At 46.3% G+C, this 25,026-nt stretch overlaps 1 protein-coding gene across 8 annotated transcripts in view; it reads right to left on the bottom strand.

Moving 5' to 3' along the window:
• Positions 1–10,393: 10,393 nt before the first annotated feature.
• SMOX (spermine oxidase) overlaps positions 10,394–25,026 on the bottom strand; it is a 79,324-nt gene continuing 64,691 nt past the window's right edge. For all 8 annotated transcript variants that reach the window (XM_072637023.1, XM_072637021.1, XM_072637024.1 and 5 more), the window contains 5 exons: positions 21,940–22,166; positions 16,863–17,036; positions 15,154–15,913; positions 12,007–12,167; positions 10,394–10,892 (listed from right to left, as the gene is read on the bottom strand). In XM_072637023.1, coding sequence (XP_072493124.1) covers positions 10,755–10,892; positions 12,007–12,167; positions 15,154–15,913; positions 16,863–17,036; positions 21,940–22,166 — 1,460 coding nt within the window. In that variant the 3' untranslated portion in view covers positions 10,394–10,754. The remainder of the gene's footprint in view (positions 10,893–12,006; positions 12,168–15,153; positions 15,914–16,862; positions 17,037–21,939; positions 22,167–25,026) is intronic.

Below are 25,026 nucleotides of genomic sequence, written 5' to 3' on the forward strand. Positions count from 1 at the left end.
ATGATGATGGTGGTGGTGATGATGATGATGGTGGTGATGATGATGGTGATGATACTTGCCATTATTGTATTTATATAACATTGTAAAGGTTTCCAGAATGCTTTGCTAATGTTAATTTATTTGATTAAACAAAAGGAGAATCATAGGAGATCAGATCACAGCTTTAGAACTGGAGGGGATATTGAAGATTATCTAGCACTTTCCAGGTGAAGAAACTGTTAAGAGTTTCTTGACCTTAAAGAAAAAAACCTTGGAATGTATCATGGTGCTCATCTATTGGAGCTGTTGCCAGGGACCCAGGCTACTCCCATAGCCCTTAACCTATGGCAGGTACTACACCAGCAGTCAAAAAGCACTACTAGTTCCAGAGTCAGAGGATCTTGGTTCAAATACCAGCTCTTCTAAATTGTGCAATGGATTACTCACTGGATCTAGAGTCAAGACCTAAGATCAAATCCTGCCTCAAACACTCACTAGCTATGTCACCCTGGGCTATCACTTTAATACTGTCTGCCTCAGTTGCCTCCCAAAACGTGGAGAATAAAATTAAATAATATTCATAAAGAACTTCAGAACTTTAAAAGTGCTATATAAATGCTGGCTAGGTGGTAGTAGTGGTAGTAATAGTGGTAGTAATTGATTTGAATCATTTTCAGTCATGTCCACCTCTTTGTGACTCTTTGGGTGTTCTTGGCAAAGATACTTGGAGTGGTTTACCATTTTCTTCTCCAGGTCATTTTGCAGATGAGGAAACTGAGGCAAATAGGGTTAAATGACTTGCCCAGGGTCACACAGCTAGTACGTGTTTGAGGTAAGATTGGAACTCAGATCTCCCTCACTCCAGGTCTGGTGTTCTATACACTATACCACCTAGTTGCCCCAGTAGTAACAGTATCTGCATAACTATGGGCAATTCACTTAATTTTCTCTGGACCTATTTCATATAAAATGATGGAACTGAACTCAATAGTCTTTAGGGTCCCTCTCCAAGTATTAAAAAATACTTGGTAGTGGGTAGATTAAAATTTAAGCCCCTCAGCACTAGGTCCTTGCCAAGGTCTCACTGCCACACAGACCTTAAGTAACAGGAAAAAAGCTATGATCATCCTTGAATATGAGAGATATCCATCTCTCAGAGGGTGAGAGACTGAGAGAAGGAGGAGGAGGAGGAGGAGAGGGGAAAGGAGAGAGAAGATAGAGAGGAGGAAGACAAAGAGAGCAGAGAGAAGAGGGAGAGGAAAGGAAAGTAGAGGAGAGGAAGAGGAAAAGAAAGGAAAGAGGAGGAGGAATAGGAGGAAGGGAAGGAAATGGAACTTGAGGGGGGAGACAAAGAGACAGAGACAGAGAGAGAGGAAAAGGACTCCAGAGGCGATCTTGGACGCTGTTCTCACAAATCAGGAGTGGACTCCAATTATCCACCTTAATAACATACTGATATTTGTATAAGCAATCAAGAAGAATTTATTAAATGCCTAATGATATGCTGGGCACTATGAGTGCCAAAATGAAAGAATAAGCATTTATCAAGCACTGAATGTGTACAAAACACCAGGCTAAGGGCTGGAGACACAAACAGAAAAGTCAGCCAATCTCTGTTCTCAGGGGGCTCATATTCTAAGGGAGAGTCACCACATGTGGAAGCTTTCAGCTGCCAGTCAGAGAAAAAGGTCTCGTGGTCCTTAGGGTGCAAAAGAAAAACAGATGTCAATGTTTCTTAAACATCCTAGTTTCTGCTATTGAAATATTTGTCTGTGCCAAGTATAGTAGTGCAAGAACTTTCCTTTCTGGGTGCTCAGTAGCAGCAGCAGGAACAGTCACCAGGCTGCGTCTCTACCAGGGTTGCTTCCCAGAATAATGGCTGCAGTCACTGGGCTAGAATTAATACTAACCCCAGAGCTCTTGGTTCAGGGTCTGAAACCATCTCTGTCAGGGTCTGAGGAGAAATGGTGATCCCCGTAGTAGGAGTTTGATTTGCCTGCATATGCTGCCTCCTGTCTCAGGGTGCCCTGCTGCTCCACCTAGCTGCTAAGCACTGGAGATAGAAAAATGAAACAGTCCCCCCCAAAAGTCCCTACTCTCTCAAGGGAGATGTTGTGGGCATATATAGATAGCAAGTGAATACAGGTGAAAAGGCATGCCAGTGCCAGCTAGGGGACCAGGAAAAACTTCAAGTATAACATGAGCTGGGCTGAGCTCTGGAGGAATCACAACCTCAGAAGAGAGGTAGTGAAAGTATTATCATTATTCTTACGGATAGAGAAACTGAGGCACTTGCCTGGGATCACACAGATAGTATCTGAGGTGGAATTTGAACCCAGCTCTTCTGGTTATAAGTCCAGCACTCTTTCCATTCCACCACAGAGACCAGACCTCCCCTTGTATGACTCCTTAGGGATCTGGCCTCCAGCAATTCTTCCAAACTCTGTTCTATTCCCAGCCTATCTGACCCCCTAAAGAGTTAGTTATATATGTCCTCTTGTCCTTGGAAGGAATGTCTGGGTTTGGGGGGTTTTCCCCCTCTTTATGTGGCTCCTGTGAATCTTAAAACCAGCTGTTGGGTAGAGGACTGAATGGTCCCTTTGGCCCTCTCTGCTCAGAATATCTCTCCTGTGAAATGCAAAGTGAGTATTGCTGAACTATGGAACCAGGTGGTACTTGGGGTTCTGGGCATTCAGGAGACAGATAGGGTGTGGGGGTGGGGAGGCTTCTCTTTTCTTCTTATGGATGTGAAAGAGTGTCCTTCCCTAAGTGGTGGGAACCCCAGGTGTTTCCTGCTATATGATGGAGAGAATCCAGATGTGTTTTGAATCATGGGGGAGGGGTGGAGAAAAGGGGGGAGACTCGGCAGTGAGTAGGAACAGCCCCAGGGGAGGGAAAGGGCCGCTTAAGGGTAGTGTTTGTGTTAAAAGGAGAGCAAACATCCAATAAGGAAATAAGCCAGGTTGGGGCTAGCCCTCCAGAGTACCAGGATCCAAAAACAGGGAAACTGATTGCCCGAGCCAAATTTTGGGATCAGTACATTGCTACTAGATTAGGCAACCTACATGCAACAAGTGATGTTTGTCTGCCACAATGTGATTCCCCAAAGCTTTCCTTTTTTAAGGTCACAACTGACCCTCCTTGTTCACATGAGGACAAATCTGAAAGGTCATGGGCTTTTCTCCTCTTGATTCATCTACTCTCAGTAGGATGTAAATTAGTAACTTATTCAGTATTCAATTTTTTAAAAAACTAAGCACCTACAATGTACAATGAGCATCTAAGTGGCACAGTGGATAGAGTAATAGGTCTGGAGTCAGCAAGGCCTGAGTTTATATCTGGCCTCAGACAATCATTAGCTGTGTGATCCTAGGTAAGTCACTTAACCCTGTTTGCCTCCGTTTCCTCATCTGTCAAATGAGCTTAAGAAGGAATTGGCAAGTCACTCCAGTATCTCTGTCAACCCTAAACAGAGTCATGAAGAATTGGACCCAACTGAAATGTGCACAACACTGAACCATGAGATGGAGATAAAAAGACAAATAGGAAACTATCCCTGCCCTCAAGGAACACACATTCTGCTGAAGGGATACATGAAAAAAATAACATATACAGAGTAATTCAAAGTTGCTTTGAGAAAACCTAGTGCTATAGACTGAGAGGAGTAAGAAAGTCCTCATCCAGCAGGTGGAGCCTGTGCTTGGAAGAATCAAGGACTTCTTAGAGGATTAATAGTTCTTGGGAATCTAAGACAGAGGAAAGAAGGAAAAATGGGATGGGGATGGGGACACAAAACGGGAGTGCCAAATAGTGAACAGCTAAAATCTAATTCAACCAGTAGAGATAGTGCATGAAGGGGAGTAATCTGAAATTAGAAGCAGATTTATTTCCCTGATGAAGGGAAGGTATCCAGTGAGAAGTCAGTCATATCAGTCACTCCAAAGGGATGGATAGGGCCAGAGGTGTGTGCAGCTCACTTCGGGGTCTCACAAACATAGGATAGACCAAGGTTGATGAGAAGAGGCTGACCCAATGCAAGGATTCAAGAAATGTCACAAGAAAGTCGATTGGTCTTTGGAGAAGCTGGGAAGCAGGATGTGCTGCTGAGATCAAGATGACCGCCCCTCCATATACCCTAGAGGCCTGGAGCTTCTAAAATGAGAATGAAGGTAGAGTCAGCCTTTATATGTGTGCTAGTCATAGAATCATGGACTCTATATCTGGGAATGAGCTAGCTTCATTTTATGGAGGAGAAGTACCTTACCCAACAACACATGGCTAGCAAGTGTCAGATGTAGAATTAAAACCTGGGTCTTCTGACTAATGTTGTTTAATGTTCTTTTCACAACATCACTTTTTGCTACTTATATGAGCAGATTTAGGGGGTCCTGGAGTGTCCTAGGATAGAGGAGATTTTATATCATGATAGAAAAATAGTCAGGACTTTCATGATATTTATCAGGACAATCCTGAAAAATCTCTATCCAGAGGTAGTAACAGTAGCAGGCTCTCCAGAAAAAAAAGTCCCAGGGGATAATAGTGGTGGCAGGGACAGATGGAGGTACTATCTCTTTGGTTGCACCAGCACCCAGACCAGGGTAATAGTAGGGACCTTGGGCTTTGAAGACCCTATCGGTCTGTCCTGAGATGTCATTAAATCCTCCCAGTGCTGAACTTCAAAAATTTGGCACAGAAGGCTAACACTAGAGGGTGCAAATGAGTGAAGGAACACAGGTGATCCAGGTCAAGATCAGGAAAAGCCAATCACTCCCCCCAAAGCACATGAGGGGCCAGAGCCTAAAGACTGGAGAGAGTCATAAACCAAAGAAGACACTGACCACTATAAAGAACTGTTGTATATTCAAAGGGGTCCAAAAATCCAGCCCAGAATGTGTGTGTGTACGTAGACTGATGTGCAAGCATACATACTTATAACACATATGTGTGGTTGTAGTGAAGATGGTGAAGACATTAGAACAGGTCTTCATTCCCATCCATCAGAGTGAATGCAATGACTTCATGATAGGTCATCCAAAACTGACTCCCTTAGCCCATCCAATCCAGCCAACATGCCATATCCAGAAGAACCTTTGCAGCCCATTTGTCAGATCACGTCACCCTTCTGATACTGTCTCTCCTTATCCTTGTGGAACTGCTGGAGAGATGTGGGCTAGACAATAGTACAAGGAGGCAAATTCAGAACTGCTTAGATATTAAGATTGACATAATAGTCACCAATTCACTGACACATGACTTGGAGGAAAGTCTCTAATAAAGTGTCCCAGGGATCTGTCCTTGGTACTGTACTGTAAAATATTTTTGTCATTGATTTGAATGAAAACAGAGATGCCACAAAGTTGGGAGAGTGAGCTAACATGCTGAGTGACTGTCAGAATCCTAAACTTTCTCAACAGGGTAGAGCATTGAACTAATGTTAATTAAGTGAAATTTAATAGTTTTACACATGGATTCAAAAAATCAGCTTCACAACAAGATAATCCAGGTATGACTGCATATCAGTTTGTCTGATAAGTAAATGCTTATTGAATTATCTGAAAAAGATCTTGAGGTTTTAGTGTACCACAAACTCAACAGCTTTTCATCTCAATCCTATCCTCTTATCTTATCATCATCATTCCCTGCCAGACCCCAAATCTAGATTGCTCCAACCATCCACCACCTTTGGCCACACTAAAGTGCTACTTAATAGAGCTAAAAAAATCCTAAAAGCATGCTGATCAGCTTGCAAATTTATATTGCAGGATCTCAACCGAGTCTTCACTTCTGCAAAGCAGTTCTTCTACACTTCTCAAGTGATTTGCTATTCCACCCACAAAATGACTTGTCCAACCTTTCCATCCTTTCTCAAGCCTCCCATGGCATCCTTTCCCTCTCTCAGCAGAGAACCTCACCTCAAATTTCACTAGAAAAAGGAAGGCAATTTGCTGAGATCTTCCTCTTCCCCCCTCCTCCTATTACCCAGATGGCTTTCACCATTCTCTCCTCCTTCCCTCTTCTCTCAGAGGAAGAGATGGCCCTTCCCTTTGCCCATACCAGCTTAAGCAAATGTGCTTTAATCTCATCTTTTCCAGTGGATTACTCTATCATCTCCATTTTCTAACTAATCTTCCATCTCTCCCTATCTCCTGACTGCTGCCCTACTGCCTACAAATATCCTTCATCTTTACACACACACACACACACACACACACACACACACACACACACACACACACACATGCTCACTTGATCCAGTCATGTCCTCTGACTCTCCTCCTGACTTTCTCTCTCCCCACTCAAGCCTAACCTCATTGGGAAAGCTGTCCCTCATTGGTGCCTTTATTTCCACTTTGTTCATTCAATTCTGAACCCGTTGCATTCTGGCTTCTGATCTTATTATTCAACTGTAATGGCTCTATGCAAAACTAACTAGAATTTATTCATTGCTATATCTCATGGCTTTTTCTGAGTCCTGACCTCTTTGAAGTCCTTGACAATGCTGACCAACCTCTTGACCCTCTCTCCTCTCCAGGTTTTTGTGACAGTGCTATCCCCTGGTTCACTTCTTACCTGTCTGATCACTCCTCAGTCTCCTGGTCACAACTTCTAGCCATGAGTCAATCCTGTGCACTCTTCTCTTTTCTCTAGCTCTCTTGATGATGTTAGCAGCTACCAAGGACTAAGTTATCATCAGTCTGTGAAGATGATTCCCAAACCTATATCAATGTTCCCATTGAGGAATCATTTGTCAGTCACATCCAACTTTTCATGACCCTATTTGGGGTTTCCTTGGTGGATGCTGGAGTGATTTGCCATTTTCTTCTCCAGCTTATTTGACAGGTGAGGAAATTGAGGCAGAGTTAAGTGACTTGCTCAGGGTCACGCAGCTAGTAACTGTCTCAGAACAGATTTGAACTCAGGAAGATCAGTCTTTCTGACTCCAAACCTAGCACTCTGTGCACTTTGACAACATCTAGCTGCCTCCAAACCTATATATACAGCCCCAATCTTGCTCTGGTACCTCCCATCACCAATGGCCTACTAGACATTTCCAACTCAATCGGTACCTGAACTCAGATGTGACACAGACCTCCTTGCCAAACAGGCCACTCCATCTCCTAACTCCAAACATTTTCACTGGCTGTCCACCATGCTTGGATCACTTCCCCTCATTTCCACCTCCTAGCTCATCTAATGTCCCACCTTCTAGAAGATGCTTTCCCCAGTCCTCTTGGATCCTAGTGCCTTACTTCTGAGATTACATGTACACTATATGTTCCATTCACACCATGTAGAGTGTCTCAAAGGTCTTAGTGAAGTTTTGTACTTTAATACCTTCAGCAACATAAATGCTGCAAACTTATAGAAAGTGACACTTAAAAGGTTATTTACATATTTGAAAGATTCATATACTTCTTACGAAAATTCAGCAGGATCACTGCATCACTCTAGAAGGCTTCCAAATTCTGTAAAAATTTTCATCAGTCGCTCAGTGACTGAAAGAATTGCATTTGTAATCCTGGCCTTAAGATCATCTCAAGAATGAGATTTTGATACATACTATGACAGTTTCAACATGATCTCACAACATGATCCCACAGAGATAGATCAAGTGAGTGAAGTGGATGAGGAAAAGGATCTTTTCTACTGATTTAGAGATCTGACAAAGTTACTTCAGAAAGTCCCACACTTGCAATGCATGATGCAAAGTGCTCCATCTTGTAAAAATTAAATATACATTATTCAAAACTCACAAAACAAACATAGCAAAGACTTAAGAAATTCAACTTTCAAATGCTATTTTTGTAAGTTTGTAGAATTTATACTTCGGAAATGATTAAAGCTTAAAACCGCATTAAGATATTTGGGACACCCTGCATATCATGGGTGTACATGGTTGTTTGCAGTTGTCTCCCATGGGATCTGTGAGCTCGTTGAGGAAAGGGATTGTGTTTTTTGCCTGTCTTTGTATGGCACAGTGCCTGGCACATAGGAAAGACAATAAATAGTTGTCAACTGACTGCCAAAACATGAATCAATCACATTATAGAGGAGCCAAAACAGATAATAAAATCAAACAGATATGGAGATCATCAGGTTGATTTGAGACCCACGACATCCAGAATGAGCATAGATTTAAAGCTAGAAGGAACCACTAAGATCATCTAGTCGAATGCCCTGATTTTATAGATAAGGAAAGAGACTTAGAAATGAGAATTCTTTTCCTAAGATCACACCGAGGTGCTAAGTGATAAGAGCAGGATATAATTATCTCACTGTATTCTGTCCTCATCAAATCATATCTTCATTGTTGTTGAACAGTCTCTTGCCCAGAGCTAGTACCTGAAGTCCCTTCTGACTCAGAGATTCTGTGATTGTGATCGGTATTTCTACCCCTCCCCTGAAGTCCTCCTCCAATATGCTTGGGCAGCTAGGTGGTGCAGTGGATAGAGCACCAGTGCAGGAATCAGGAGGACCTGAGTTCAAATCTCACCTCAGACACTTGACACTCACTAGCTGTGTGACCTTGGGCAAGTCACTTAACCCCAATTGCCTTATCCTGGGTCATCTCCAGTCATCCTGATGAATATCTGGTCACTGGATTCGGATGGCTCTGGAGGAGCAGTGAGGCTGGTGACCTGCACAGCCCTCACTCACTCAAAACAAAGTCAGGTGCAAATCGTGTCATTATTTCTCTGTGGAATGGTCTTCTTCGGCAACGAAGGACGAGCACACCTCCGATATCCCACCAACGTAATAGCAAGTGTTTTATGTTGTGCCTTAAGATCATTCCAGCTAAGGGCCAGCAGAGGGCGCCCAGAGCCTTTGTTCTGACTGCTGGATAACCTCTGAGCCACCTAGAATATGGGGCCAAGGTTCAGAGGGACCAAGGGCTCCCTGGGAGGAGGAGAAGACTGCTTTCAAAGACTAGGTGTTTTTGAAGGGCAGGGGGGCTATCTCTTCCCACTCCCACTTGCAAAAGACCAGAGGCTCCCTGAGGGTACCAACCATATGTCCCTTTAAAAAATAGCTCGGTTTTCTGTGATATTCTGTTTTCACAAAGCACTTTTTTATTTTATTTTTATTTTTTTATTATTATTAATAGTGGTAATAACATCTAGGATTTTTATAGCACTTTAAAGTTGGCAAAGTCCTTTTCATACATTCTCTCACTGATCCTCGCAACCCTGGGAGGTAGGTGAGGAATTTATAGATGAGAAACTAAGTCTAGGAAAGGTCAGGTGACATACCCAGAGCCACACAGCTGTAAGCGTCTGAGTCAGTATTCAAACTCAGGTCTTCCAAATACCAAATCCACCACCCTATGCCCTGTGCCACCTAGCTGCCTATAATTATGCCCATTTTACAGATAAGGAAGCTAAAGTTCTGAGTTCAGCAAGTTACCCAAGGACATACTACTCGTGTTTTGTCTTTCCTATGAGACTAGGGGTTCCCTAAGGGAAAAGTAGAGTTTTCTCAACTTCAGGTCCCTCCTATCCTGGTCCACTCCTTGGCACCCAGTGCCCAGTCCAGAATTCTACAGACCACACTCCCAGGACGGAGAGGGTGGTTAGTCCTTGCTGTCTCTGATAATTTGAAAATCTGCAGCATCTTCCATAGAGGGAGGATTGGGGAAGGGGAAGCATGCCTTTTGCCACAAATCATCAGGTTCCTCCCAACTGTGGCTCTGGAAAATAACCCCTCCTTCAGGGAGCTCCCCTGCAGGATCTCCAGTTCCCTTGTACCCTGGGGGTAGCAACAGCTTGACCCAGTGGAAAGGGCTGAAGGCTCCTCATTTAAGGATGGGATAATGTCAACAATCCCTCTGGAAGTGGAATCACATCACATGGCCCTGCCTCCTTAGACATCCACTAGACCCTGGCGAGGGGTGACTCATTTCACTCTTATCCGATGGAACCGGGGATCCCTGGTGCTCTAGAGTGTGATTCTATCAGCCAATTCCTGGAGATCTAGACTGCCCTTCCTTCATTGTGGATTGGGTCTGAGGATAGGATACCATTGACTAGGACAAGTTCACAGTCTCAGAGCTCCACTTCATCCAAGAAGACTGACCCCTGATCTAAGTACTGACTCCTAAACAAGGACCCAGACTGGTCTCTAATCCCAGTGAGAGACTGATTTCAAACTTGACCAATCATTTACTTCTAATCTTGGTCACTGACTGGCCCCTAACCAAACCACCAACTGCCCTCAGCCACAGGCTGACTCCTGACTCTAGGTCTCTTTAGATTATCAGCAGTTTGAGGTCACCCAGGCCCTGCCTCCCGCCCCAGGGAGCTAAACATGATATATTTTTAAAGTGATCAAAGAGAATAAGGTATAGACCAAAAGGCACATAAGAAGGCAATTAATTGCAGCTTTATGGATGGGAGAATGTAAGGATGGACTGAGAAAGGGTCAGACACTTCTTTTATTCCAAAAGTATCGAAGGCACTTACAATACAGAGCAGGGGAGAAGGAGAGAAAAACTGAGAGGAACCAAGCAGTCCAATCAGAAGGGTGTACAGAGATGAAGTCCAAGGAGTTAGAAGCGGATCCCCACCCCAGCCCTGTTAGAAGGTACAGTACAGTATGTAAGAAAGCTACAGGGGATGCCCTGGGTAAAATCAGTTGAGGCTTCTGCATATTAAAAAAAAAAAGGTAAAAAATTAATTCTTCTCAGGATCAGGAAAAATAACTCCATGGACCTTGCAGAACGAGAGACCCTGGTGAAGGGGGTCCCAAGACATGGGCTCTCTGAGCCTAGAAGCCTCTCAGGTCCCACGCTGAAAAAGGTCTTGATACATCTCGATGAGGCGGGCTGCCTCCCGCTGACCAGATAGCAGGGCACCATGAGTGGTGGAATAGTATTTTCTGTGTGTGGCCTCCCCAGAAAATAGGACCTGCATGGGCTAGAAACAGACCAAGAGAGAAATCACGGTGAGTGCAAAAGCCTCCTTGAGTGGCATGGTGGGTAAGGCTTGCCTAAGCAGGGCCCCCCTTTTGTCTCAAATTGCTATTAAGCAGGTACGGAAGGTTTAGGCACTATCTCCCCTCTCCAGTTCCGATCCCTTAAGACAACTGAAGGCAAAGAACCCTGTGCCTTCGAAAAGGCCAGATTATGAACACTGGACAGAGCCTCAGCAGCATCCCGTGCAGCCTGTGCCTGAGCAAGAATCCTCACTATGACATAAGTGATAAGAGGCCATCCATCTTGTGCTGGAAAGCCCCCAGTAATGGAAACTCAGTACTTCTCAAGGCAGTCCAAAATGCAGAATGAGACTAATCCTTCATCCAAATATCTGCCCTTCAAATAAAAATTATGTCTCCTGCCAAGAGCCTGCTTTTATCCAGGCCAAACATCCCCAGGTTTTTCAACTGATCCTCCAGTGCCATGAGCTCCCTGGGGACCTTCACCATCCCAGTCGGCCTCCCCTAGGCACTCTTCAGCACTCCCAGCTTTCCAATGTCCTTCCCAAACTTCAGAGCTAGATAGGAACATGATACTTCTACTAAGAGCTGGGCAGGGTCAACCAGGAGGACAATCCCCTCCTTGTTCCCAGATGCTAAGCTTCTTTCCTCATGTAATCTCCTTCCTCTGGTCTTCTCCCTTCAATACCTGACCTATCTACTCTCCATATATACTGAACATACCTACTGATAAACACATTGTCTCCCTCATTAGAAAGTTAGTTCCCTGAGGAAAGGAGCTATTTTTTGTATCCCCAGAGCTTAGCACAGTACTTGGCACACAGTAGGTGCTTAAGAAATGCTTGTTGATTGATCATCCTGGATCCTTCCCAGTTGGTTATCCACAAACATTGATGGAATTTAGCTCATTCTCTCATTAGACAGCACACATTTGAGTCCAGGGTCCAAGTTAGACCTTGATAGGGATTGGTCTCGTGCTTTTCCCCACAGCCTAGTTGAGTCCAGGGCCAATCCCTCTACAGCCTCCAAAATGCTTACAGACTGACTAGTGGTCCCCCTTCCTCCCTCCCCCATCCAGGAGGGTACCCTACTCACCGCTGTCTTAGAGCTCTCTGTATAAGGCAGCGGCTTGGCCAGTCTCTCCACATCAGCCCCGCTTGAGCCCACTTGCGTGTAGGAGTAGGAGCCCCGGAAGAAGGGGTTGCTGCCCCAGGAGGAGCGGAGGATCCGGCGAGGCTTTGGAATGTCAGGATTCCCTGTTGGGGATCCATGCAAGAGGGGGGGAGTGAGAGGTGGACCCTGGAAGGATGCAGAGCCCCCTTAGGGTCTGAAAGCTGAGGAAATTCCCCGACCCATAGGCAGACATAGAGCCAGTGACCACCTCAGGGATGAGTAGGGAAGAGGCATGAAGGGAGGGAGGGTTGGGAAGGAAGTCACAATGAATTAGAGGCAGTGTGGTACCATGGGAAGAGGGTCGGAGGGCAAGAAATATCTAGATGACAATCTTATCTCTTCCCCTTGCTTCCTGGTAACTGTAGGCATTGGGGCACTTCTGAGATTCAGCTTCTCATCTCCAAAAAAAGAAATCTGTATTCAATGACCTCTACTGTCTCTGGCAGCCCCAAATCTAAGCTCAGCCTTGGGCCAATACAGCACACCAGATTTTCCAGTCAGAAAATCTGGTTTCAACTCCTGGTTCGACCACTTATTCCCTTTGTAACTGGGCAAGCCCAGAAGGCCCATATGGGGAGGTCACAGAAATATCCACCTTCATCATTCCAAACATCTCCTTTCCTTCAAGATGCAGCTACAATGAGCCCTTTCCCCAGCTGCCAGGCCCCTGGCCACCCTCATCACTCTGTATGACTCTGCATGTTTTCTTCTATGTGCCTATATCCGGTGTCTCCCCTATCTAGACTGTCAGCTAGCTCCCTCACGGCAGGAACTTGCTTTCACTTTTATCATGGTACTTCCAGCATCTAGTACAGCACCTGGAACACAGGAGATGTTTAAAAAATGCTAGTTAATTGATTTTCTCTCAAGTTTCTTCTGCCTCTAAATCTATGATTCTACTGGCCCACTATCACCTCCTAAGTCACTGAAACCCTCTGGACTTCTTCCTTATCTGGAACATAGGTGCCAATAACATGCCTACCCCCAGAAGGATAGCTCTATTGGGATAATACATGGGACACATAAACACAAGTGGCAGGAGCCATGAAAGGGATAAGTTCCGATTTGGCTGAAAGCAGACTTTTTGTGATAAACTTTCAGAAGGAAAGGGGGTAGCAAGCACAGGATTAGGTGCCTGACAAGGGAATGCTTGGGTTTTCTTCTTTTTTGTACCAATTTAACTCCACTGCAACCTTCTCTAGATTCTCGTCCTGGTTTGCCTGGTCCTTGGATATCATGCCATTCTAAACCATGCTCTGCCTACCTAGATGGGAGCTGATTGGCAACAGGTCTGTCACCTAATGACAAGACTAGCTAGGTTTGGAGAAGCTCATCAGCGGATTGTCTGCGGCAACCCTCAAGGACCATCTGTGAAGTTTCAGGGGAGCTATAACTACATTATTGAAGGGAAGACTCATGCAAGGAAATCACAGATGTTAAAAAGCATTTTCCCCAGCCTCATTTTAAAGATGTACAAAAGGAGGCCTAAGAAGGGAGAATGTGTACTGACTTAACCCAAGAGCTTGGGAGTGAAAGGGTACAAATGTGTAGAGCCCCAACTAGAGCTAAAATACCTGGATTATGACACCAGTTCTCCCACTTAGTAGTTTGGGAAAGTCATTGAACCTCTGTGACTTGGTTTCCTCTACTGTAAAATGGGGACAAAAATAGCACCTACTAAGCCAAAGTTTTTGTTTTTTTAAGATCAAATGACATAGTATTTGTAAAACACTTAGTACAATGCCTGGCGTGAAATATGAGTTATTGTTGTGAGGATGATGATGATTATAATTATTAGGGCAAAGGGGGAGTAGAAACCACTAGTCTGAGTCACATAATCAGGGAAGGAATGGTAATAGGACGTAATGACATGTTAAAACAAAGTGCAAAGCCTTGTATCCTGTTAAAAAGCAAGGAATTTCCCTTGATAGAATTAAGAAGACCCATGACCATTGGGAGGGCCAAAGCTTAGCCCCAACCTTGGAGGCCTTTAAAAAGATAAGCCTGCTAGTCCAAGACAGTGTTTGAGGCAGGAAGCAATTCCATGGAAAGGAGAAGGGAGGGGGATTTTCTGTCCCATACCCTGTCATCCATGGGGTCGTCAACAGATCTCACTTGCCCAGCAGGAGATACCATATCCAACAGAGAGCAGAGAACACAGACATGGCAAATCAGGGCCAATAACCTCTGCATGACCTCTGGTAGCAGAGAAGAGAGCTGGCTATGGATTCAAGAGGGAACAAGTCCTAAGAGTGGAGCTAGTGAGAGGAGGAGACCCAGACACCTACCTGGGTGATTTGCTAACAAAGACAATGTGCCCAAGAAGTAGCATGAGGATACTAAAATACAAATATTGGGGCCTTACAGTGCTTGAAGAATGAATTACATCAGTTACATGCATGCCTCACTCATGATGTACTCTACAATTCTTCCCACTGATATTTGCATGTATTTATGGGAGAGTGCTCCCCAAGAGTAAACTCCTTGGGTCAGGGATAATTTTTTTTAATTTTCTTTGTATCCCCCCAACTCAACAGTGTAAGTGCTTCATGAATGCTTGTTGACTGACTAAGTAAATTGTGTCTACCAGCTGATTATTAAGATAAGGTACACCAGATGGGGCTCATGAACTCTAGTTTTCGGATCCTGGTCCCAATCTCTAGAGAGGACATCACAGATTTAGAGCTAGAAGGAACCTAAGACAGCATCTACTCCAACCACTTCATTTTGCAGATGAGGAAACAGGCTGGTAGAGGTGAAGGGACTTGATCAAAGTCATAAGATCATAGATTGGGGAAGGGACCTTAGGGTCCCATCGAGTACAACTCTCCAGTTCTATAGTTGAAAGAACTGGGCCCGGAGAGGTGAAGTGATTTACTTATGGTCACACAGACAATAAGCATTAGAGGTGAGATTTGAACTCAGGCCCTTTGTCTCTAAAGCCAGTGATCTTCCCGTTACCATCTGCCTCCCCAGGCTTGTTTCTTAGTTGATGAGAACATACTCTGGACATTAAAGAAGGTGACTGATGGGAGAGGCCACTGGAGGATAGATGCCCCTGCCGCCCACCTGTGAACTTCCGAAGCATCTCGGTGCAGATCTCAGCGACGGCCTCATCGTCGCACCTTTCCATGACAAGGGCCTCCTCCCCGCAGATCCAGCCACTGAGCACGTGGCCGTACCGTTCAGGGGGGTAGAGGACGTCAAAGCCGCAGATCTTGCGGTACCACAGCTCCTCAGGGTAGGTGAGGCTCCGGCTCTCGGCCTCGTCCTCCCATACGAACTGGAGCCGGTTGCATTCGGGCCCCCAGAAGGGCTCTTCGAACTCCAGAAAGATCTTGTCCGTAGTGCTGATGCCCAGGCGGCGGATGGCCCCGGCCTTCTCGGAGGGAAGCGGGGGCCTGAACAGAGTGGAATGGTGCTTCTTCAGGACCCCCAGGGACATGGTCACGATCACATGGTCAGCTGGGATCACCTCACAATCCTCGCACTCCACATTCACTGGCCACCGGCTTCCCTCTTCTTCCCCTCCTTCGCTCCTGTCTTCCCCAGAGTTTTCCCCACCTTCGTCGGAGGTGTCATTATTGTGGTTGGCCAGTTGCTCAATCTCTGGGCCCTCCCGCCGAGCTGATGCCTGGTCCCAGTGCACGCAGCGGACTGCCTTGCCCAGCTGGATGACGCGGTCTGGGATGTCGTGAGCCAGCAGCTCTACGATGCGCATGAAGCCGCAGGGGATGACGTGGTGTGCTCCCGGGATCTCCGTCCACTCTCCGAAGGCGCTGAGGGACACCTCGTCCATGCTGTGGGAGCTACTCTCACAGCTCTCCACCTGATGAAGTAAGGAGACCGAGAGGGAAAGGGAGAAAGAACGATTTATTAGCTAAAGGGTCAGAGGACTTTCCTGATAGACTTCGGGACAGTCAAGTTTCTGTCTCTCCCATGAGACTGGGGGACCACCCAAAGTTAGCTGAGATTATTAGCCAGGGAGCTCCCAAGGTCAGCTCTGCCTCTTCTATTTGTAGACTGCCCTGGTGGCGCCTGCCGGGTCTTGTATGTACAGCAGAGACTTGATAAATGTCTGTTCAATGAATCGATGAATGAACAAATGAATGAGGGTCAGCCAAAGTCTGAGACTATCCCCAGTATCACCCAAGGAGCTCCCAGCCCTTGCAAGCACCTGAGATTTGAGAACTGTTTGCTCAGTGCATTCCTGCATGACAATGGAGTCCACAGAATGGACAGAATGCTCCACTGTTAGTCAAAGGGCTTTGACACCAGACTCAGCCCGTGGACTTGTGGCATGAGGGATCTACTGGGCATGCTAGCAGGTCACCTCTCTGGGCCTCAGTTTCCTCCTCTGTAAAATCAGGGTGTTAGACTTGATAGCCTCTAAGCTCCGCTCCCTACCCCAGCTCTAAGTCTGATTCATTCTGTCTGATTGGGAGATACTGTCTCCCCTCCTTAGATAAAAGAGGTTAGGAGGAATACATCTTCCCCCAGATCAGTCCAAAGACTCTCTGAGAATAAGAATTGCCTCTCCCATTAAGTCAGGGGCCCCAGGGAGCCATGGATGTGTCTCTTCCCTCTGCCATCCAGCCCACCATCCCACCCACAGAAATCAGAGAATCATGGGAAGAGACCTCAGAGACAAGCTAGCTCGATCCCCTTCATATGCAGGTGAGGAAACTGAGGCCCAGAGACGGTCAGTGACCTGGCCCAGGTGCCACAGAGTAAATGAGCATTGACAGCCTCTGCCCCTTCCCGAGGCTGGGTCCCACCTTCAGATACTGCTGGATCATGGCAAGCTTCAGGCGTTTGGTGGTCTCTGAGTCATCTGGGTCGGCTTTGATGCGGTTTCGCACTTCCTCTCGGGTGAAGACACCCACGCTGTTCTGACTCTCAGCATTGACTGGTTTACCTCGCTGGAAGAATTCCTGGGTCAGGTTATAGACCTGGGGATAGGAAGAGATCAGTATGAAGGCTGAGAAGGGGAATGCTTCCATTCATTCACAGGCTAACCGATCTGCTGCTGAAAGGGATCATGAGGACATTGGGTCCAGTCCCCTTGATTTACAGATGAGGAAACTGAGGCCAAAGGACTTTCCCTAAGACCTCCCATACAGTAAAAGCTAGAACTACAAGGGGCTTCAGAAGCCTTCTGGTCCAACCCTCTCATTTTCTGAGGAAACTGATTCAGCTTAGAAGGACTAATTGATTTGCCCAAAATCATGAAAATAGTAAGCAGGGACATAGGACATAGGATCTAGAGTTGGCAAGAACTGAGAGTCATCAGAGGTGGGGAACCTATGGCCTCGAGGTCTCATGTGGTCTTCTAGATCCTCAGGTGCAGCCCCTTTGACTGAATCCAAACTTCACAGAACAAATTCCCTTAATAAAAGGATTGTTCTGTAAAACTTGGACTCAGTCAAAATGCCACACCCAAGGACCTAGAAGATCACATGTGGCCTCAAGGCCACAAGCTAACCACTTGCACTGCTCTGTTTTATAGATGAGGAAACTGAGGACCCCAGAGGTTAAGCAAGCTGCCCACAGCCACACAAGTAGAAAGTTACAGAAGCAGGACTCTAGTCAGGTCCTGTCTGTCTCTATGTCTAGCATCCTTTCCTCTGCCTCAATTCTAACCCACACTCCGATTTGAGCCTTCCTCCACACCCCAGCTCCAAGTCACCTCCTCCAGGGAGCCATCCTGCATTAGTCTCCCTGGACCATGTGTCTGTTCATTTAAGCCCTTTAGCACTTGCTAATTCCACTAGACTAACTTCTCTTACTGTTGTTTTTTAATGCTCATTTATTAAAGACAAGGTGGTGTGTATGTGTGTATGTACCTGGCGGGGGGGTGAGTGTAGGGGTGTGGGGATATGTCAGTGTGTCTGGGCAGGTGTTGCCTCCCCCACAAGACCAGGATGTCCCTGAGAGATGCAAGATCAGACAGAAGGCTCCTAAGGGGTTTCTTCCCCCACCACAGTAGAAGCAAAGACATAACACTGACAACCCCAGTAGCATCACCCAATCTCAGGGGCAGCATCTAAGTCCAAGTCATACCTCAAAAGGAATTCCCACTCCCTGGAACATGGCCCCTGAAGCCAGGGGAAGCCCACCACCTTCCAGACAGCCCAGTTCACCAATGGACAGAGAGCTCTCCCTCACTCCTTATATCATGTGTCCTTGATGAACCCCAAGAGGAAGGAGAATGTTTCTGGTTCCTGGTTCGGATCTGGTTCTAAGTCAAATTCCCTGCATGACCTTGAACATATAAGTTAACCTCAATGGGCCCACTTCCTCTCCATAAAATTAACAAGTTGGACCAAAGATCCCTAAGGACCTTCCAGTTCTGACATGGTGTCTCTGAGACTTTAGTGGGAAAAACAAAGTCCCGTCCCTGGTGGCCTCCAGCTCCAAGGCTGCGTGATGGTCCCCACCGCCCCCAGGAAGCACCCCAGGGGCCTTGGACAGGTCCCACATGTGTCTGCGCACGTATCTCTCTCCAAAGAGCCCAAAATCCTGGTTTACTGTTCCCCCCCAAGATCTCTCTTGGGTTCTGTATCAGGGATGAACATATGAAATCCGGAGGACAGGCTATCAGAGGAGGGGATGGGCCAGGAATGGTTTGTAAAGAGACCCTAGCCCTTCCCTTGGTTACCAAGCAGTGTCGTGGAGGGCCAGCTGACCTGGTTTAATGAAACAACAACCTCAGAGCCATGTCAAAAAAGTCAGCAACCTGGCATTGTGAACTGTGCGCTGGAATTCCCTACTTACTAGCTGTATGACTCCAGGCAAATTCCTTAACTTCTCAGGGTCTCGGCTTCCTCATCTGTAAAATTAGAGGGTGGGACTCAGTGGCCACTAAGATCTCTGCCTGCTCTAGATCTAGAAACCTAAGTCATAAGACCTCTCTGGGCCTCAGTTTCTGCATCTGTAAAATGGGGGGATCAGATCCCTTACAGCCCTAGATCAAGGTAGATAAAGGATGAGGGGTGGGGATGGAGAAGGTGAGAGAGAAAACTCACATAAAGAAACTCCAGGAGGGAGGCCTCTGAGAGACACATTGCAGATGCCCAAGCCTATCCAATCCACCCAGGTTTGTTGTCCACCATACTGTCAAGTTTCCAGTGCTTCCATGTCTTTGTTTGAAGACCTGCTTTTGGAGCCAGTTCAGTCAATGTCATCATTTTACAATCAGGAGCTCCTGTGGACCCCCAAGAATACCCCTCAGTAGGTTCCGTGACTTCTTTGCCAAGCTTGGTGCCCTTTCTTACAGTCTTCCTCCCTAGCTGCCCTCTCCAACCATCTCTAGTTCAGTAGGTGGAAACAAGGGTGCCATTCCTGGCTCTCTAATACATGTGATCAGCTAGTCATCTTTCTGGGACCCAGATCCAGTCTCTGCTTGAATACCTTGAGTGACAGGAAACTCACCATCTTTCAAGGTTTCAGTTATTAGGAAACATTTCCTTACACTAACTAAAACCTGGAGCCAAGTAGTTACCAGGTTACCTCCTGCAGTCTTCTTGAAGTTCCCCTTTCCTCCCTCCCCTTCCTACTTATGCATTGTCTTCCTTAATTGGAAGGAGAGAGGGGGAGAGAGAGAGAGAGAGAGAGAGAGAGAGAGAGAGAGAGAGAGAGAGAGAGAGAGAGAGAGAAGAAGGAGGAGGAGGAGGAGAGAAGGAGGGGAAGCCCCTCTGGGATTTAGCAGTGCCCCCCACACAGTAACAAATAAATTAATAAATGCTTTCTCTTTCTGAAGATGAAGGTCTATCATCCTTTGATCTAAAGTTGGAAGAGGTTAAGTGACTTACCCAAGGTCATACAGGTAATAAGTGGCAGAGGCCAAATTTTAACCCCAGCCCAGGACTAGTGTTTTTCTTCTGATATCTGCCCCCTTTGAGGCTATCAGAAGCAGACCCATGGGCTATAAATGGGCTCCCCAGAGAGGAGCATGGGCTTTGAGGCTGACCAGTCATGTCTCCATGGCACTGCTCAGGTGGGATCTCCTTAGGAACCACCCCCTATGGTGACTGGCAGGTCATGGATTAGGGCTCTGTGGAGAGGGAAACGTGCACAGATACCACAAGTCCCAGCCAAAATCCCCTCTCGAGCTTCCTAGTTGGTGTGAGGAGGCCCACAGCCCCCGAACTGGACCTCACCCTGGGAGGGTTTCTTTTCCCACAGAAGTCTTACAGTGATAGAGTTAGGACTAGAAGGAAGGGACCTTAGGGACCATTTAGCCCAACCCCCTAATTTGACAGCAAAGGAAACAGTCCCAGAGAGGTTAAGTTACCCAAAGTCACACAGAGCTTGGTCCCAACCAAGACGTCAATCAATCACCCGTCTCCTGAGATGAATCTCAGGGGGGATGTGTGATACTAGGAAAAACTTCCTAAATCTAACCAGGTCACAGTTATTTTCTTAATAATTGATCCATGCAAGGTGCCATTCATCATTGGAATACCAATTATAGGTTTCTCATCTGTTTCACTTTCTCCAGAGCATAGCAGAAGCACAAAATCTGAGAGTTTGGAAAGATTTCTAGGGCCACCTGGTCCAACTTCTACCCAACCAAGAATCACCTGCACAGCATCTCTGTGGAGATTCGGTGTCTGCTTGAATACCTTGAGTGATAGGGAACTCACCACTTTCCAAGGCTTCAGCCATTAGGAAACATTTCATTATACTAACTGAAACCTGGAGCCAAGAACTACAAACCTAATCCCCTTTCCCGGTAATAATCCTTTAAGGTGAAACATCCCCACTTCTTCAAACGGAATGGTAACTCACAAAGAGTAACTTGGATATTGCTGAATTGGTAAGTATTCATAAAAACTACAAGGCAGTATGGTAGATTGGCCAAATCCCCCCTCTGACACACACTAGCTCTACAACCTAAAGAATTCCCTTCAGGTCTCAGTGGCTCAGGCCACTCTCAAAGACTGAGTAACCAAGGAGTAGCTGATCTTTCTCTTGGAGGGACAGACCTTCCTGTCACTGAGAGATCCAAGATCCTTTATCTCTACTGCAGCCAGGTGGTGCAGTAGATACAGCGTGAAGACTTACAATGAGGAAAACCTGAATTCAAATCCTGCCTTGGAAGCTTAGTAGCTTTGTGGCCCTCAGCAAATCTCTTAACCTCAGTTTTCCTCATCTGTAAAATGGGTTTGAAAATAGCAACTCCCTCCCAAAGTTGTTGTGAGGATCCAATGAGATAATACTTTTATAGTTGTTCAGTAGGGTCCAACTCTTTGTGACCTGTTTCCTTGGCACAGATACTGAAGAGGTTTGCCATTTCCTTCTCCAGCTCATTTGACAGATGAGGAAACTGAGGCAAATAGGATGGAGTGGCTTTTTAGGGTCACATAGCTAGTAAGTGTCTGATGTTGGATTTTAACTCAGAAAGATGAGCCCCCTAGTCTAGGCCTGGCACTCTGTCCACCATGGTGTCATCTAGCTGCTAGAATATTTGCAAAGCTCTTTGCTTAAGGCACTGCGTGAATGTTAAGCATTGGTGTTGTTACTGGGCTTACTAACAAAACTAAAATGATTATCTGACTACACAACCGTCTCTTGCACTTGCTATAAATACATATATATATACCTTTTTAAAGAATCCATACTCTGTTTTTCTTCAGCTAATTCTCAGGCCCCACTTGGAAAGCAGAAGTAATCACACTGTAGTCCGAGTGGGCGAGCCAAGGCCCAGAGAGGGGCACTGAGTTTTTCCAAGTCACGGAGCAATTGAAGGACAGGGCCAGGCCCCCTCCCATTCCACTACACAACTTTCAGCCTCGGGGAGCTCCTTGCTTCCTTTCCCCCCTACCATGACCTCCCACCCCCAACACCCACCTCGTTGTATAAATCGCTGAATTCTTCAACCACATCCTTAGGGATTCTTTGGCCGCGATTGGTAAGGTAGTAGGCCACGCCATCCTTAGAGTAGAGGCTGATGCGGCCCACGCTGCGCTCGGCATCAGTTGTCTCTTCCAGCAAACCGTTCTCTTCTGCTAGATGGTAGATGGGGTTTCCATGGGAACCATGGATCCAGGTAGCTCCCAGTTCAAAGGTGGCGTGTTCTAATGAAGAGGACGGTCAGAATCGTCATCTCTCCCATTGGTAGAAAGCTTTCTTAGAGCCACATAGACTAAGAAGGGAGCCCAGAGGCCCCTGAATCCGATCCCCTCATTTTACAGATGAGGTGACTTGGCCAGCACCCCACTGCGGGGTCCTAGGAGCACAACTTCAGAGCCAAAAGGCACCATCAAATCAATCCACCCTCTTCATTTTACAGGTTCGGAAACTGAGGCCCAGAAAAGTGACTTGCTTCATGCAAGGTCATGCAACTCCTCACTTTCCCACCTTCCCCCTGTGATTAGACAGGGCAGGCATTAACTCACCTCTTTTACAGCTGAAGAAATAAACCCAGAGGCAGCAATAACTTGCCTCCATGTGGAACCCACTGGCTTAGAAGCCAAAGAACCTTGGGTTCAAATTCTGCCTTGGTTTCTTACTGTATGACCAGGGAAAAGTCAAATCACCTCTGTGGCCCTTAGTTTCCTCAGCTGTAAGATGAAAGGATTGGGCTAGATGGCCTCTAAATTCCTTCATATTTCTAAATTTCCCATCTTTTTGATGCAGCAGAACCAAAGAAGTAATGTTCAGTGGGGTCAGTGCATATAGTACTGGACTTGGAGGCACAAAAACTGGAGTTCAAACCCAGCCTCAGATACTCACTAGCTGTGTGACCCTGGACAAGTCACTTAACCTGTCTCGGCCTCAGTTTATCTGTAAGAGGGGTAATAATACTATTGTACTTCACAGGACTATTGTGAGGATCAAATGAGAATGTACAGAAGGTGTTTTACATACACCTTGAAGCCCCATGTAAATGCTATCATCCTCATCCTCATCCTCATCCAATGACCATGTTTAAGGAAAACACAGAAAGACTTCAGAGCTCTGATCAGGGCAGCGCCCAGACTGTCTCCTTCCTCTTAGCAGAGAGGTGGTGGACTACCAGTGCTGAATAACACATCTATGACAGGGAGACATTGTCCTATGTTTTTGCTTTAAAAATGTGTTTGGGGTGGTGTTGTTCGAGTAACTGTCTTTCTATCATGTCACCCCCTGCCCCTCCTCAGTGAACTCCAGTGGTTCTTTATTGTCTCCAAGATCTAATTCAGAATGTGGTGTTTCACATTTAAAGGCCTCCCTCACCTGGCCCCTTCCACCTTTCTAGTCTTCTTACACATCAGTTTCCAACATGTCCTCTTGGATCCAAGGACACCGGTCTCCTGGCTGCTCCCCAAACAGCACCACCATCTCTTGGCTCTGGCCATCTCCCATGCCCACAACACTCTCCTCCTCCATGGCTGACCACTGACTTTCCTGGCTTCCTTCACATCGCAAGTAAAACGCTACCTCCTACAGGAAGGCTTCCTCAGCCCCTCTTTATTCCAGCACCTTCCCTCTGTTAATTACCTCCTATTTATCCTGCAAAACTTGCTTACTGTATATTTGTCTGCATAGTGTCTCCCCCATTAGACTGTGAACTCCTTGAACCCAGGGGATTTTCTTTTGCTCCTTTTTGTATCCCCAAACACTTAACACAGTGCCCAGCACAAGGGAAGCATTTAATGAATGCTTATAGAATTGAAATTTTGAATTGAGTTGCTGAGTAGCGGCATGTTGTGGGGGTTCGAAGTTGAGAAGTCTTGGGTTCAAACCCTCCACTATCACACACTGCCTGGGTGGCCCTGGACAAGTCAGTTCACATCTTGGTGATCTGGGCAATTCCCTAAAACAGAGAAGGTCTGGTAAAGGGAGTTAACTCACTGGGAGCTCCCTATCCCAGGTTAGGTTAAAACAAAAAAAAAACTCAGGTCTTTATTATAATGAGAGGAGGGGATGGTGGGAAGAAATGGGCCATTAGAAAGGAGAACAATGTTTTTTAAGAAAGTAGCAGTGATTGGCTAAACTAAGCCTCCCCTCCATGTCACACAGCACATTAATGCTCAATCGAGGTCAAGATACCCACCTCCTTCACACCAGGCTCATCACCCTCTCTCCACGACCACTTGAATCCTTCTCACAGTTTTTAGCCCTTCCCTCCTTCCTATCCTCCACTGGCCTCAGCCCTCCTGAACCAGGCAATGGAGACACCATTCTTTCCCTTCCCGTCTTCCCCTACCCAGGGGGCCCAGGACCCACACAAGCAAAATGACTGCTTACAAAGCATGGATGAGATAGATGCCAACTCTACTGATTCAGCCAAGATAGCAGGCCACGAGGCCTCTGCCTCCTCAGATCCTCTAGGCCTTAGCAGCTATCTGGCCTGCTGACCTCTCAGGCACAGCCATCTAACCTACTGATGTAGCCTATGCACTTCTGGACCTTTCTTTCCACCCTGCGGCTACCATTTCTTGACTCTGTTATCTCTTCCAGTTGGAGTATCATCTCCATAAAAGACAGGACCTTCACTCAACAAGGGCTCCCAAGAACCAGAGAAGTCCATGGCTGGGACAGATCAACACCACGGGCATTTGTAAAAACCCATGAAGGAAGGAAACTCCCACATTAACTCAGACCAGTGCTCAGCCCTAGTCAGAGAGTAACCTGCATTTAGCCTTTAATGAAATAAAAAGGGTAAACTGGGAACTAGAGAACCAGGCTAGAATCCTCTATCAACTACTCACTCATTGTATGACCTTGGGCAAGTGATTTCCCCATCCCCAGCTTCACATCGTTAATTCCTCATCTATAAAAGAAGTGTAAGAGGGAGGGAGGAGGAAGGAAGGAAGGAAGGAAAAAAGAGAAGAATATTGGATGAGAGAGTCTCTCAGGCCCCTTCCTGCTCTGACACTATGATTCATTTCCTCTTGCTCCATCCTGGACAGAGAGGTCAACCAGTATTCCCCCTTTGGGAATTCTCCTTCC

Source organism: Notamacropus eugenii, chromosome 1 (genome assembly GCF_028372415.1).
Source record: "Notamacropus eugenii isolate mMacEug1 chromosome 1, mMacEug1.pri_v2, whole genome shotgun sequence".
Lineage (NCBI taxonomy): Eukaryota > Metazoa > Chordata > Mammalia > Diprotodontia > Macropodidae > Notamacropus > Notamacropus eugenii.